The sequence below is a fragment of the Diaporthe amygdali genome, assembly GCF_026229845.1.
Source record: "Diaporthe amygdali strain CAA958 chromosome Unknown NODE_24_length_778219_cov_64_757418, whole genome shotgun sequence".
NCBI classification, from domain to species: domain Eukaryota; kingdom Fungi; phylum Ascomycota; class Sordariomycetes; order Diaporthales; family Diaporthaceae; genus Diaporthe; species Diaporthe amygdali.
In genome coordinates this window covers 597,438-611,565 of record NW_026517044.1, presented here as the reverse complement: position 1 = coordinate 611,565, position 14,128 = coordinate 597,438, and the positions used below count along the sequence as shown (strand labels likewise).

The following is a 14,128-nucleotide window of genomic DNA, read 5'->3' as shown; positions in this document are numbered from 1 at the left end:
TCCAGGGAGGGAGGGAGGTCTCGATTGACCTCGATTTGGCCCGACTGGCAGGTCTGGCAGGTCTGGCAGCCCAATTAGTTGCTCCTTGCTCCTATGAAATGTGGAAATACAATCTATACAAGTCTTGTCCTGCCCCTGATTCATTTTTTTGTTTGCATGTTGGGTTTCTTTCTCAGTCCACAGTACAGTATCATTGCGTTGTTGTACGTTTCTCTGCCCAAAGTCCATCTGGCGTTTGATTGTCTGCAGATCAACTCGCTGTACAGCATGTACGTACCTCACACTCCTGCCACTCCCCGCCCCCTCCCCCCTAAATGATCGAAGCAGCACTTTTCTCGAGCTACTGCGGTGCGACGTGACCTGACAAGGCCGAGAGCGAGTCGATTGGACTGATTGACGGATTGGCAGATTGGAACGGCGCATATGCACACCTTCTTTTTGCCCTCTACCAGAGCTTAGGACTAGCTACAGGAAGTCCTAAGCAGGTGCAGAAGCATCCATCAGCCATCAGCAATCCCCCATTCAGCCCTTCTTCCAGGGCCGCGCTGGCTGCATCTGCAGCCCGTGTGTCTCTCCCCAAGCCCTTCCGTTCATCCTTCGAGTCCTTCGCTTTCTCTCTCTGTCTCCCCTCAAAAAAAGGCCCCCATCTCGCCGTTCGCCCAGCAACAGACGCCAGCCGCAGACGCCAGCCGCTAGCAGCCAAGCCAGGAGCTTACAAGCTACAGCACAAGCCACAAATCGAGCTAGGGACTGCTTAGGAGGCAGAACGAGCAACTCCACGCCGCCCTGGCTAGCCTCGATCGAGTCTCGACCCGACTCGTTCTCCCGCCAATCCGCTCGTGACTAGCCTGGGGCCCTCAACCTCGCCCATCCCGACCGACAGGCCATCCAGAGGACGAGGGACGAGGACGAGGACGAGGACGAGGACGAGGACGAGGACGAGGACGAGGACCAAGGACCAAGAACAAACACCCTGCCTGCGCCCGTGCCCGCGTGCGTCGGATCGGTCTCGTCGTCACGATAAGCACGTGGAGGAACACAGACACAAGACACAGACACAGTTGCAGGTGCATACGGAGAACGGCGCACACGCAGAGGAAAGGAGACCTCGCCCGTCTCCACTCTGTTCCTCCGTGCCACACGCTTGGCATTCGATAATTCATTCGTATTAGCTGTGAGTGCGCGCGCATTCGTCCTGTCCTCGTCTTCCCTGCCAATTGGCACGACATGACACAACACGAGTGGGTTGTGCCTATGAATTGCAATTGCGTGTGCAGTGTGTGCGAGTTGCTGCTGCGCTGTGTGGGTTCGTCGGTCGGCCTGACACCAAGTTGAGACCTGCCCGACGGAACTTGCCTTGGGCTCTGGCTGTCGATCGCCCGAGGTTTCAGTTCAGTCCCACGCTCTTTTTTTCCTGCGATCCATTGTCGTGCAGTAGTTACAGTAGTTACTGTATCCTCTTTCCGTTATCCATCTATCCCCACCACGCAATCCGGCACACCACAGCGCCCAGCTCCAGCGACCAGGCACAGCAGCACCGCACCGCATCTTGATTCGTTGCCTGCGTTCCTGGGTTCCAGAACCAACCTGCTTCGCCTCCGTCTCGCCGGCTCGCCGGCATCTGTCTGCCCAACATCCCGGATGCGCTACGCTACCGCCCAGCCCGACCACCTACCTATGCAGTACAGTTAGAATGACCTCTGACCTCGTCTCCCACAAGGAAAACACCCGCTCGCTCAAATGAGCAGGAGCATCCAGCGCCAACGCTCCATCTCGAGTCTTTCCTCACGACAGGTCGATCGCGACAGAGATAGAGACCACGCCAACGGCGGCCTTGGGCTGCTGAGCCCCTACAATAGCAGATCCCCCCTCGCGGGCCTTCCTCACTCCCCTTTGTCTCTAGATGCCACCTCCACAAAGCTCTCCAGGCCGACCTTCCTGCTGGACCGCAAGGCCACCGAGGATATCGCTAAGCTCGACGGAGTCCTCTTCGACGACGTCCCCACCCTCGGCTCCAGCAGCTCCCTCCTCTCCAGCCTAGGCGCCGGCTCTCCATATCCTACCATCAACACCTCCGGCGCGCCTTCGCCCACCTCGCAGTACCTGTCCGCCCCATCGCTCGCCGGCCAGAGGAGAAGGGCCAACACTGCCAGCGGCCCACTCTCGCCTGCTCCGCCGCCCGACTCCCCCGCCGATTCTCCGAGCAAATCTACGAATCGCGGCGTCGCGTTCCCTCCTCCTTCAGCCCGACCACCCACCAGCCGCCGAACCCCCGTGCCAGCTGCCATTCCCTCCCCGTCTTCTCAACCGCCGCCGCCTCCTCCGAAACCACAGTCCACCACCGCAAGCCCTGCGCCTGTGTCGCCTCCTCAGACGAGATCTCAGACTGCGCCGGCCCCGTCCTTGAACCCAGCCTCGATCGCAAATAATACCGGCGCCATGTATGGGCAGCGCCAGGGGTCGGGCGTCGACCCCTCGAGGCCCTTCCAGGTTCCCCCTCCGCCTCCTCCAATTTCGCCGCCGGCAGCAATAGGCAACATGAATAACATAATGACCAACATCCCCCCTCCGCCTCCACGATATCCCAGCGCGCCAGCCGGCGCAATGTCGTTACCAGGGCCGCCTGGCGGGCCACCTCCCAGCGGACTCCCACCTCCTCCAGGCCCGCCTCCCGGTAACACAACGCAATGGCAAGGCACCTGGAATAACGCCTATGGCTCCTACATACCTCCGCCGCCGCCTCAGCAGGCGCCGCGCCCGTACAACCCGCAGCCGTACAAGACTGTCAATGGGCAACAGATCGCCATCCCTCCACCCCCACCTCCCAGCGAAAGCATGCAGATGTCGGCTACTTACATCCCACAGGGTGACACGTACGGCGAAGGGGTCGGTATACCAGGTCTGGGAATGGATGATATGTCAACTTGGTCCGCAACCTCACAAAGTTCATGGCTGGGTAGTCTAGCTAGTCTCGGGACAACGAATAGCGACACGACGATTTCTACCTCAATCGACACCTATGGGAATCACAACAGGGGTAACTCGACGACCTCCAATGCGACAACGACAGGTTCGTCAGGAATACCACCTGAGCTCGCCTCACAGTGGCCCTTGGACCGTGTGCTGTCGTGGCTTCAAGCAAATAATTTCAGTAAGGACTGGCTCGCGACTTTCCGCGCATTGGACTTGCACGGGCTCAAGTTCCTTGAACTCGGAAGCGGCCATGGCGGACGCGGCAACTTTGGCATGATGCATCAGCGGGTGTACCCACAACTAGCAGCAGAGTGCAGCAGCAGCGGAACTGGCTGGGATCAATCGCGCGAGCGAGAAGAAGGAAAGAGGATGCGCCGGCTCATACGCGGCATCGTAAGGGGCGAGTCACCCGCGACGGTGATGTCGTCGCACGGAAGGAAAGACTCGACGAGCAATACCTCTCTTGTACCCACCAGTGCAGGCCCAGACAGTGGCTCTCCGGACACTCCTATCAAGGCCGCAGGCCCTGGATTTTCACTTGGACGTAGGTCATCATCACAGATACGGACGCAAACCATGCCCATGTTTTGGAACGGTGTTAGTAACTCAGTCACTTCTTCAGACCCCGGAGGCAACCATAGGAGAATCCTTGATAGCATCAACGACGAAGGCTCCCGCCGCCAAAGCCCGGTTGCTAGCGAGCCCGGCGAGGTAGGGACGACCAGCAACGAGCGCAGCAGTAGCAACCGAGGCTACAGCCCCGCGGCGAGTCCGGCACCAACCCAAGGGCTTTTCTCGTCTTCCACCGTGCCCAATCTCGCTTCCTCGCCAGGCGGGAGATTTGGGGGCCACCGGAACCGAAACTCCACTGACTCGGTTTCGTCAAACGCAGCTATTTATGGATCTGGCGTGCCACCCGAAGCAAGCCAGGCTCTGCGGTCGCAGATGAACGTCGCCGAAATGGCCAAGGACACGCGTCGATATGGCCACGACGGCGGTAACCGGCCCAGTCCGCTCGGCGACAACTCATCGACCGGCGACCGATCCGCCGGCGCGAGCGAGCCGCCAGGGTCCGCGAGGGAGACCAAGTCGTTCCTCTCGTTCCTCAACCCCCGGAAGAAGAAGCACCACGATGATCCCGAGTCGCCCACGAGTCCGATGCAGTTCAAGCCACACTCGCTAGGGAGCAGAGGGAATGCTAGTGAAACATCGCTTGATAGGCCCGGGTCGAGTTTCTCTGCGTCGCACGATCAGCAAAGACCGGCATCGTCAATGAGATCGAGGCGCATCACCAGGGGCAGGATATTCATACTTGCAACACTAGACTACTGGAATTACCGAATGGTGGACGTCTCGGACGTGGAATCGGCTGCAGACCTCCGAACACTGATATGCGTTAACCTTGGCTTACCCGACGCAGACGGCGCGCAACTGTATCTCACTGAGCTGGGCAAGTTCGATCACGATGATGCACTGGACGATAGTAGGCTTGTCGCCAAAAAGAAGTCACGGGCGGATGCATCTGGGTCTCTGAAGATATTCGTTCGGCCTGGAAATATGGGAGGCTTGGGGGTCAATATTGGCCAGTCGCAGAACGCGCTCTCGCCAGCTTATCTGCCCGCTGGTGCGAAGATGGATGAGGATACTTATGCACGGCTGAATGGGCAGCGCAGGAGATCTAGTTCATCTCCGCCGGCGTCGAGGCAGAACACCCTCACTGGGGGTGAGAACGACAAGCCCTCATCGGCCGGGGACGACGATGGAGCCAATGACAACAAGAGCGATGACGGCAACATCACGCAGCAGGCGGAAGCATACAAGGCCGAGATGATCAGAAAACAGCAGGAGTATCTCGCCAAACGCAAGGCTGCGAAAGAGGCCGGCAACTCGCCTTCAGATAACGGCACAGGTGGGTACAGCGGTATCGTGGGCCGTGTGGTGAACTTTGACGAGCCACGCAACTCGCCATTTGAGGACAAGAAGCCATTCGACAGTGCTTTTGCGCCGCAGCGACGAGCCCCCGCGGCACCTCTGGACCCATCCGCGACTCTCATCAAGGCCAACTCACTTTCGAAACGCGGCTCGCACCAACGGACGAGCCAAGGAAGCATGGATGGATTCCCCTCAAAGCGGCAGAGTACCGGTCTTTCCGAGAGCCCGAAGCAGATGGCCGAGAAGAAGAGGCCCAACAATGAGCGCCAGGCTCTTGGTGGCATCGGTGCTGCTCTGGCCGGCATCGGCCGCGGCTTGGGCGGAATCGCACATCCTGGAGGTGCCGGAAGAGGCACATCACCGAACAGGGCGGATGGGGAAGGCGATGGCGAATTCGCAGAAGTTGGATCAGCGAATGAACGAGGTAAGGGTGCTCAATCGAGCATTTCATTACGTGGAAGCGACGGTAGTCCGCGACCGCGAACGCCACCCAGTCCCGGTTCTTCGACCATGAGCCCGGGAGGTGTGGCGTTTGACGTGCCCGACTACTCGCCTGGCGGAACCCGATTGCCCAGAACATATTCACCCCTTGGAAGACGAAACGGGACAAGGAACAGATCCAAATCTACTAGGTACCCACTCAGGATTGACATTGATGCTAAACAACGACAAACAGGAGAAGAGGTCAAGTCTCGAAGACCGCCATCCGCAGGCGATGTCAGCCCCACGACAGCAGCCAGGACCGTCTCGGACAAACCGCCACAACTACCCAAAGTGGTCGTCAAGCCCAGGATCTTTGACGGAGACTCCTCTTCCGATGAGGACAATAACGATGACGATTCGGACGACGATTCAGACGACGGACTATTCGCGAAACCCCTGACCGGACGTGGTGCTCCTATTACTACCAAGAAGGGCAAACAGGTAGCTAGCCAAGCTGTTGCAAAACAATCACCTGTCAGCAAGGACGGCACCTTCTGGAACGACGAGGACAGCGATGGCGACGAGGATGAGGCCACACACGGAGCAAGCAGTCTCGGTAAGCGCCCAAGCTTGACTGTGAATACCAAGCGCGCCAAGAAGGGCCTGTCAGTATCATTCACGAGTCCCAAGTTGCCGTCCTCGTCTGGAAGCAAGACACCAGCAGGCGATGATGATGACCACTCGTCCAAGGGCTCAAAGAGAACACCCAACACGCCGCATTCCGAAGGATGGGACTCCAACGACAATGACGTGAAGCTTAGCAGACGCAAGAGCTTCATGGAGAAGGACACCTCGATTTGGGCCAATCGTCCCCCAACTGACGCGCTGATCAACAATCTCGAGGACTTCTTCCCCAACATCAACGTGGACCAGCCCGTGCTAGAAGACGGCAGCGAAATCCCTGGTGACCTGCCTCCCAGCCCGATAGCCGAGGAGACGGAGGAGCAACCAGGACAGGACCAAAAGCCTGTGACATCTTCAAGGATAAGTACTATATACAATGACAGTGACACTCTTGGCAGCGATGAATCTACTCTCAAAGCGCTAGAACGGCCAGCCTCTTTTGTCAGCGCAGCACAAAGAAGCACGCGGCGCTCCGGAGGCTTGGGAAGGATGAAGTCCATCAGAGAGGTGGCGCACAAGCGCTACACACAAGGCGCAGGAATGGCGCCGCCGGTGCCACCCACTCCGAACACAGCTGCTGCGAACAAGAACACGAATCTGATGCGACGCAAGTCGACCAAGATGTTCAACGCCAACATTGTGCAAATTCGACCGCAGCGCGGGTCCATGATACTGCCGCAGATCCCACAGGACCACCTCCCTAGCCTGCCACATAATGCCAACAACCAGATTCCCAAACGGCAGACGACATTCCGATGGTTCAAGGGCCAGCTCATCGGCAAGGGAACGTATGGGCGGGTTTACCTTGGTATGAACGCGACCACAGGTGAATTCTTGGCGGTGAAGGAAGTCGAGGTCAATCCCAAGGCCGCTGGAGGTGACAAGGCCAAGATGAAGGAGCTCGTTGCTGCGCTGGACCAGGAGATCGACACGATGCAGCACCTCGACCACGTGAATATCGTGCAGTATCTCGGATGCGAAAGGAAGGAGACGAGTATCTCCATCTTCCTCGAGTATATTCCCGGTGGTAGCATGGGTAGTTGTGTGAGGAAGCACGGCAAGTTTGAGGAGTCCGTCGTGGCGAGTCTTACGCGGCAAACGCTGTCAGGTCTGGCCTATCTGCACCGCGAAGGCATCCTGCATCGCGATCTCAAGGCGGACAACATCCTGCTGGACGTCGACGGAACGGCAAAGATCTCGGACTTTGGCATCAGCAAGAAGACGGACAACATCTACGGCAACGACAAGACCAACTCGATGCAGGGCTCCGTCTTTTGGATGGCACCCGAGGTGATCCGCAGCCAGGGCGAGGGCTACAGCGCAAAGGTGGACATCTGGTCGCTGGGTTGTGTGGTGCTGGAGATGTTCGCCGGGCGCAGGCCGTGGTCTAAGGACGAGGCAGTCGGCGCGATATACAAGATCGCCAACGGAGAGACGCCGCCGATCCCCGAGGAGGTGTCTGCGGCGGTGAGCCCGGTAGCGCTGGCCTTCATGTGGGATTGTTTCACTGTGTAAGTCCCCTTTTTCTCCGTCCCTCTCATTTAAACCCCCCGGAACCACTGGGACCTTTTGGTGTGGAGTACTCTTGCTGACGCTACGGTGCGATGCTCTAGCAATCCCGAGGAACGCCCGACAGCCACCAAGCTGCTTGCCGAGCACCCGTTCTGCGTCTTCAGGGACGACTATGATTTCCATCACACGGACCTGTATGCCAAAATCAAGGGGACGTGGAAGACCGCCTCGTAAGGGGTAGGAACAGGCTGGATTGCACTCCCTAGCAACTGAGCTCCCCCAAGCCCCCAAACACGCGGGGGAGATCCTCATTCCTGCCGCCCCCAGTCACAAGAAGCATCGACCAGCAGACGGACAAAGCGGCACGACCCTTACCTCTCGTGCAGCAACAGCTCCCATAGCTATCCGGGGAGGTGGGTGCGGAGGATTCCATTCCTCGCAACGCGATCTTCTTTGGGATTACTACTACTATATCATCACACCGAGGCATACCACTAGCCACGCGTACAAACGAACCAGCCAATCAACCGACTAGCCACTGATTTGGACATCCGCGGTTGGCTAAACCGTACTGCCCCCAAGCTCACTCACGGGCTGGGTGAGCGAGGGTGAATGAACGGTGCTTTCTTGGATATACTATACTACTCGTACCCATACCCGTACTCACGTACTTATATACATATACTCATCACACTCACGCTCATACCCACCACCACTATTCCCTGACACGTCTCCTTTTTCCCCCGCCCTTATTGGTTTCTCAGGGGAGCGCAGGGTGATGGAAGGGAAGGAAAGGGCGTCCCGAAGCATTGCATAGCGTTTTTCTTTGGTCTGGTATGATAGGGGATTATCGGTCATGTTAATTCAATCGAGTGACTGGCCATTCGGGGAGGGGGGCATGTGTCTGTCGGTTTAATGCCTGGGCCTAGATGATGACTCTCTCTATCTCTATATACTGGTCTATTTGGTAGATCTCTCAGCCAGCGGTTTGAATATGATTACAATGAACCTCTAAATAACGTTTCTGTGATGATGCCCCGTCGCGCGTGAGCTTCGAGCGGTTCTGTTCTTCCTTTCTGGTGGTGAGTCTGTCGCTCCTGTTCTGTCTTCGTTTCTTTCTGAGGAGTCATGATCATCTATCCCCGCCCTACTGAGCCTCCACACAGAAAGAGGCAGTATTTCTCATTGTGTGTACACTTGGGAAGCGGGGACACCATGTGACCAGGCATTGCCGTCTACAGTTCATGGGGAGACCGAACGTGTCGATGGCTCTCTCCCCGGGGCCCGAGCCGCCGGGCGAGCACGCCTCCCATTTATGTCCTCGGCCCTGTAGGTGTGTTCAATAATCAAAAGTGAACGACTTGCAGGCCCAGCACAGACGAGTCATCCATCTACGCACCTGGAACCGGCCGCTACGGTGCCCATGCGATGCTCGCGCCAACAACTCGAGCGGCCACGGCGCCAAATGAAGGGAGCACCTCGACCCCCACTGAGCCTCAACGACGGGTAGAGTGCGCACGGCACGACACTGTTTTGATTTTGGGGAAAGGCTAGGCGGTGTCCGAGTACTTTGGATATGAAGTGCCTCTACAATTATACTTCCAGGCGGTTATGCGTCCGCCTCATCATGTTTCACACCGACCCGAGCTCCTAATGATACCCCCCCCCCCCTTTCCCCCGGTGGCAGTCCTGCCCAGGAAGCTCTTCACAGCACGTAAGGGGCACAACTATCTCAGTGGACCCCGAATGCGGGTCACGGGAAGGCAAGACAGCCAGTCTGCAACAAGAAATGATGTTGTGAAGGGGCTTTCGACAGCATCGCAAGCGCCTTTTGCTGACCAGTCGCTTGTGATTCGGAACCAACGGGATGAAATGCTAAGTGGTAGACCCACGACGTTGACTCAACCCATGACACACCGCATCTGAGAATGAATGCTGGTCTCAGCTCGGGGGGACCATCGTGGGGATCCGAGGCAACACAGAAGCAAGGCAAATGCTCCCTCACCCAGCACTGAAGAAAGAGCGAGCCCCTGTGTGACAGAAGTCTGCCTCTGGCCAAGCATGGACCAGATGATGTTCACCGCGGACATGCTTATTTGTGAGGCACTTTTTCTCACATGCCAAAAAGCAGAACCGTATCAAGAAGTGTATTTGGCGAGGTCCCATCGTGGACCCGCCCACTGAGTCCTCATCCTTACATCTCGGCCAGCTCGGACTGCTTATGGTCAGCAGCTCGCTCATGACCAAATTACAGAACGTTGAGACCCACCAGGACATGCAGGCTTGTCGAGTGCAATGAAAAATTCATTGCGAACTTTTGAAACGTGGAAACCGCAAACACAGCAGAGAAGAGCTGATCCATTGTCTCTCAACGATCAATAAATTGCGATTACCTGCCGGACAAGCCTCAGTTGAGAGCTGGCGCTCTGAGGAGTGGTCGGCTTGTGTCGGTGTCTGTCCTCGTCGTTTTTACATAACACTGCCGTCTACGTAGTCCCCAGCCAGCTTGAATAAGCCATATTTGAATCTAGAATCTTCAGCTCGGAGACACTTGGTCCACATTCAAACTCGATCGACTCCCGATCGTAGCAGGCTTCATTGGCTACACACTAATCGTATGCTTGGCTACACTCTCGCAGCCCCTTTGCAGCCTACGAGACTGCAACAGTATTTAGCCGGGCCGATCAAGTCGTCCGTGCCAAGCATATATTGGGGCTAGGTGGGTGGAGCCAAACGATTTGAGAAGTAGAAGATAACCTCATCTTCCGGAATGTTCACCGGCGCAGGTGTATCCACTGGGCGCGCTTGCGATCGGGATATATTGTTGGAAGCCCATCAGACGCGCCGTTTTGAGAAAGACCGCCCAGATCGCGGGCGGCTCCTAGCTTGTCACGCCATATGTTCGACTAGGACCGCCGGCCAAGAGATGGCGGAGGTACGCGTGTAGGAGAAGGTGACGCAACTGTTTGAGGGCACTTGCGATAGCCTCAGTACATAGTAAAAGGGCATCGTGAGAATACGGGTGGACGCCTCACGGCAGACATGGTCAAGCTGGCTTGTGGGTGAATTTTCCGATCTGGAGACCTGCTGCTACTAAGCAGATCGAGGGCGCAGCAATCGACTCCGTGATCCTAAAGGAGGCCCCACTCGTCGTTTCGATCTGTGAGTATTTCACAGATGCTATTGCAGACCATCGCTAGCAAGAATCAAGCTCCGTGCAAAATTAATTTGAGCAACCAGCTCCGTGCAAGGCACAGGGACGTAATGCGACGTCATTTTCTTCTTTCCAAAAAAGGAGAGAAATAACTGCAGGGCGTTGGCTCAAGCACTCTGAGCCGCTTGTGAGGATTACTTCTCACCAATGCACCCACTTGTCTCTTCAGGGTCCAGCGCCAGGTTGTCCGAGCGCGGCTCCGGACCCTTGAGAGTGTGGTGGGGGCGACGGAGGTGCGTGCAAGTTTACCCGGCAGAAAGGGTTCAATACCGACTGTCTGGACCGTGTCATTTGAAAGAAAAGAAAAGTCGGGATGGACGATAAACGCACGTCAGGGCCGCTTGTCGCAGGGTAGGTCTGTCGAATCATAGGCCCGTGGGCGTTTCAAGCGTTGGCACGCCTTCGGTGGTAGGTGTGTGAGATTTATTCCTCCGAAATGACGTGGAGCTCGTCTGGAAAGCACCTGACAGCGCGTCAGGGCCAGACGGGATGCGTGCGGTAACAAAGCCAGTCTGATGCCGAATCGCGAACCAGGTAAAGCCATCAGATTGACGCTTCAGGAGGCGCTGGTCCTAGTGGGTCTCCCGGTTATGCAGCTTCCTCATACCGGAATCGCTGCGATTGGAGGGATGGGGAGATCGCGATGCATATGATAGATCGAAAGCTTGGCGGACGAAGGGGACCTTTGTTTTCTAGAAGCAAAATGTCGGACTTAGGGCTTAACCACTAGCGGTAGCCGCGGGGCAGGGGCCTGTGGCCCACGGGGCTAAGCCTAAAGACTGGTAGTATTGCGACCTGCGAAGGTGCAGACCGGTATGACGGTAAGCCTGCCAGCCAATGTTGGTGACAGCGGACTTCCGTAATGTTGATGTTCAGAGACCGGTATGGTTGGGATCGCTGGAAGTCGGCTTTGAGAACGGCATTGGAATTGTGCGCCTTTCCGCTCTCTTCTCTTGCTCTGTACCGCTCTGCTTGTAAGACCGAGAACAGCCACGCGTGGATTCACAAAGGGGTCCCAATCTCCCTTGTGAGTTCGATTCCTTGTAGCGAGGCTTGTGAACGAGCAGCTGGCGCTCAACGTGGGCGTAGTTGGGGTCGATAGAGCGGCGACCGGAAGAGCTCAGCCCCACAAATCGTACATCTGGAATGCAACACAACTTAGGACAAGGATAAGTGGTGCTAGTATTGCAACCGTTTTTTTCCCCCGGGAGAGAGGGGAGGGTGATTTGGGCACTTCAGAGCCAGTCCTGGAATTTGAGGATGGAATTCGGAGCTGGGGATGGGTTTGCAACGGACGCGTACGTGGTGTTATCAACGCATCGCCGCTGGCATGACTGCTGGGTTCAATCAAGAGGAGTGCATGGCTAAATGCAAAGTGCCGTCTCACGACAGACAGGACAGACAAGACTTTGGGTTTACCAGACGAATCTTCCGGCGGTCTTGCTGAGCGATGTAGCCGAAAGCAGCAGCACCTAGGGGAGCTGGATGGAATCCTGGGCTGTGAGACAGCCGAGACGCCACTGTCGCGGACTAGCAGCTGTGCTGTACTGTGCCGTGATGTTGGTAATCAGAGAAGGCCTTCTAAGCAGAAGTCGGCTATTAGTAGCAGGAGGGTAAAACATCGGCTGCTAGATTTCTCATAATGGAGAAATATCGGCATCCCGTTACGGCGTCAGTCGGACAGGCGGTGGCACAGTCCCCGGCGATCCGGCCGTGGTCATAACCTAGAGGAAGTGACGGTAGACATTAGTAATTCACTAAAGGGACGAGAAGGGCGAGTATGTGCCGCTGGAACATCATAAGGGTGGGATCGGCATGTGGCGAATTTGACACGGCGATTGGCTGGTAGGCTATTGGGAAGGTTGAAACAATACTTGGGGGGACGAGATTGCCATGTCGGCCGGGATGGGATTTTGGAGAAATCCCATATGTGCTGGCGTGCGTGCTGGCGTGTGTGGCCAGACACAAGCACGGCTGCTTGACGCGGTGGTACACATGCTAGGTGACACCACAGCGGCCCGTCTTGTCTTCTGCTGCCTTGCACATCCAACCAGCCGAGCACAGCTGGGCCCAGACAATTTCCCCAGCACGACACTTGGACTGAAGCGGTCTGGGGTGCTGCCAGGGGGGGTGGGGCCGTTAGGAGGTGGCCCGTGGTGGCCCAAGTTGATGGAGGGACGGATGAGGCGAGCGGGATGTGCTGTGGCAGTTGGAGTTTGGGAGTTTGACAGTAGTGCGTAGACAGGCAGCACAGGAAGATAGATATGAGACCAATGTGCCACCGTAGGTTGGTAAGGCTATGACGGAATTGCTGGCTGGCTGATGAAGGCCGAAGAGATACGGAGAGGCTGACTGCTGAAGATTGCGGTGGTGGTGGTGTGCCTCCGCCCACGGCATCTAGCAGGACTGGCGGGGCTGATGCGCAGCTGAGATCAGGTTGGCGGTGGGTTGAGTGCAACGTGGTGGATGAGCCGAGTCCCCTCGGAGTTGTTTATGTTATTACTTATTGTTCCTGTTTACGATGCTGTTTTGCCGGTTCTCGCAAGGGTCCAAGGGTCGGTCAGTCATGGGATTCTCGTGCAGGACGTGGCATGTGGCATGTTTCCCATATCGCGGTGGCAGAAATGGCAGAACATGCAGAACTGGGCCAGAATTTCCCATCATAGTTCCATCATCTGAGACAAGCTGCAGGGCACGATGGGGTGGCCTGGGGGTGGGGTGGGATGCGAACCTGCCTTCGTGCTACGAACCTGCCCTGCCTGCCTGCTGCTTTGCTACCTGCTGGCTGCTGTTTGCTGCGTCCAAAAATGTGAAGTGCAGGTGCGAGGAGCTTTCCCAACCGGGCCTGGACTGTGGGGCCAGGTGGTAAAAAGGAAAGCGCCTCTCTCGTTCACGGCGAGCCGCACCTGCTGTGCTTTGCGACGCTGTTAGTGCACCTTCCCCGGATCTAGTACTGTGGTTGTACCCCCAGCACATGCTGCCCGGACAGTTTGTTCCGTCAAACCTGCTCCCCATCCCGTCCTGCGTCCCAGCGCTCCGTTCCGTCCACGCCACCGTCTAACGTGCCGCTGCTCTTCTTGACGCTTTTGGCCTGGAGGATCAACAGTTAAGCGATGGCTTCGCTTTTGCTCTTTTTCTTTTTTGTCATGTTGTCCCATTGTCCAGTAGTTCATCAGCCCAGCCCAACAGTCAAGCCCACTGGCTCGCAAGATGGAGCGAGCCGGACAAGACCATCCAGGTGCCAGGCCAGTCAGGCCCTCTTGGACCAAGCGAATCAGTGGGTGCAGTCGAGTGGAGTGACTGCTCAAGCGCCCCGCCTAGAGCACAATCACAAGCAGAAGCGCAGGCACAGGGCACAGGCACAAGCTCAAGCTCAAGCTCGAGCACAAG

General features: G+C 56.9%; 1 protein-coding gene across 1 annotated transcript; it reads left to right on the top strand.

Annotated features, from left to right (window-relative positions):
- Positions 1-1,740: 1,740 nt before the first annotated feature.
- Positions 1,741-7,758, top strand: J7T55_010805 (MAP kinase kinase kinase mkh1; the record flags this gene model as incomplete). The annotated part of the gene is made up of 3 exons (XM_053130912.1): positions 1,741-5,329; positions 5,582-7,523; positions 7,626-7,758. 3 exons carry the CDS (start codon positions 1,741-1,743, stop codon positions 7,756-7,758), a joined length of 5,664 nt encoding a protein of 1,887 aa, XP_052991086.1.
- Between the last annotated feature and the right edge of the window lie 6,370 nt (positions 7,759-14,128).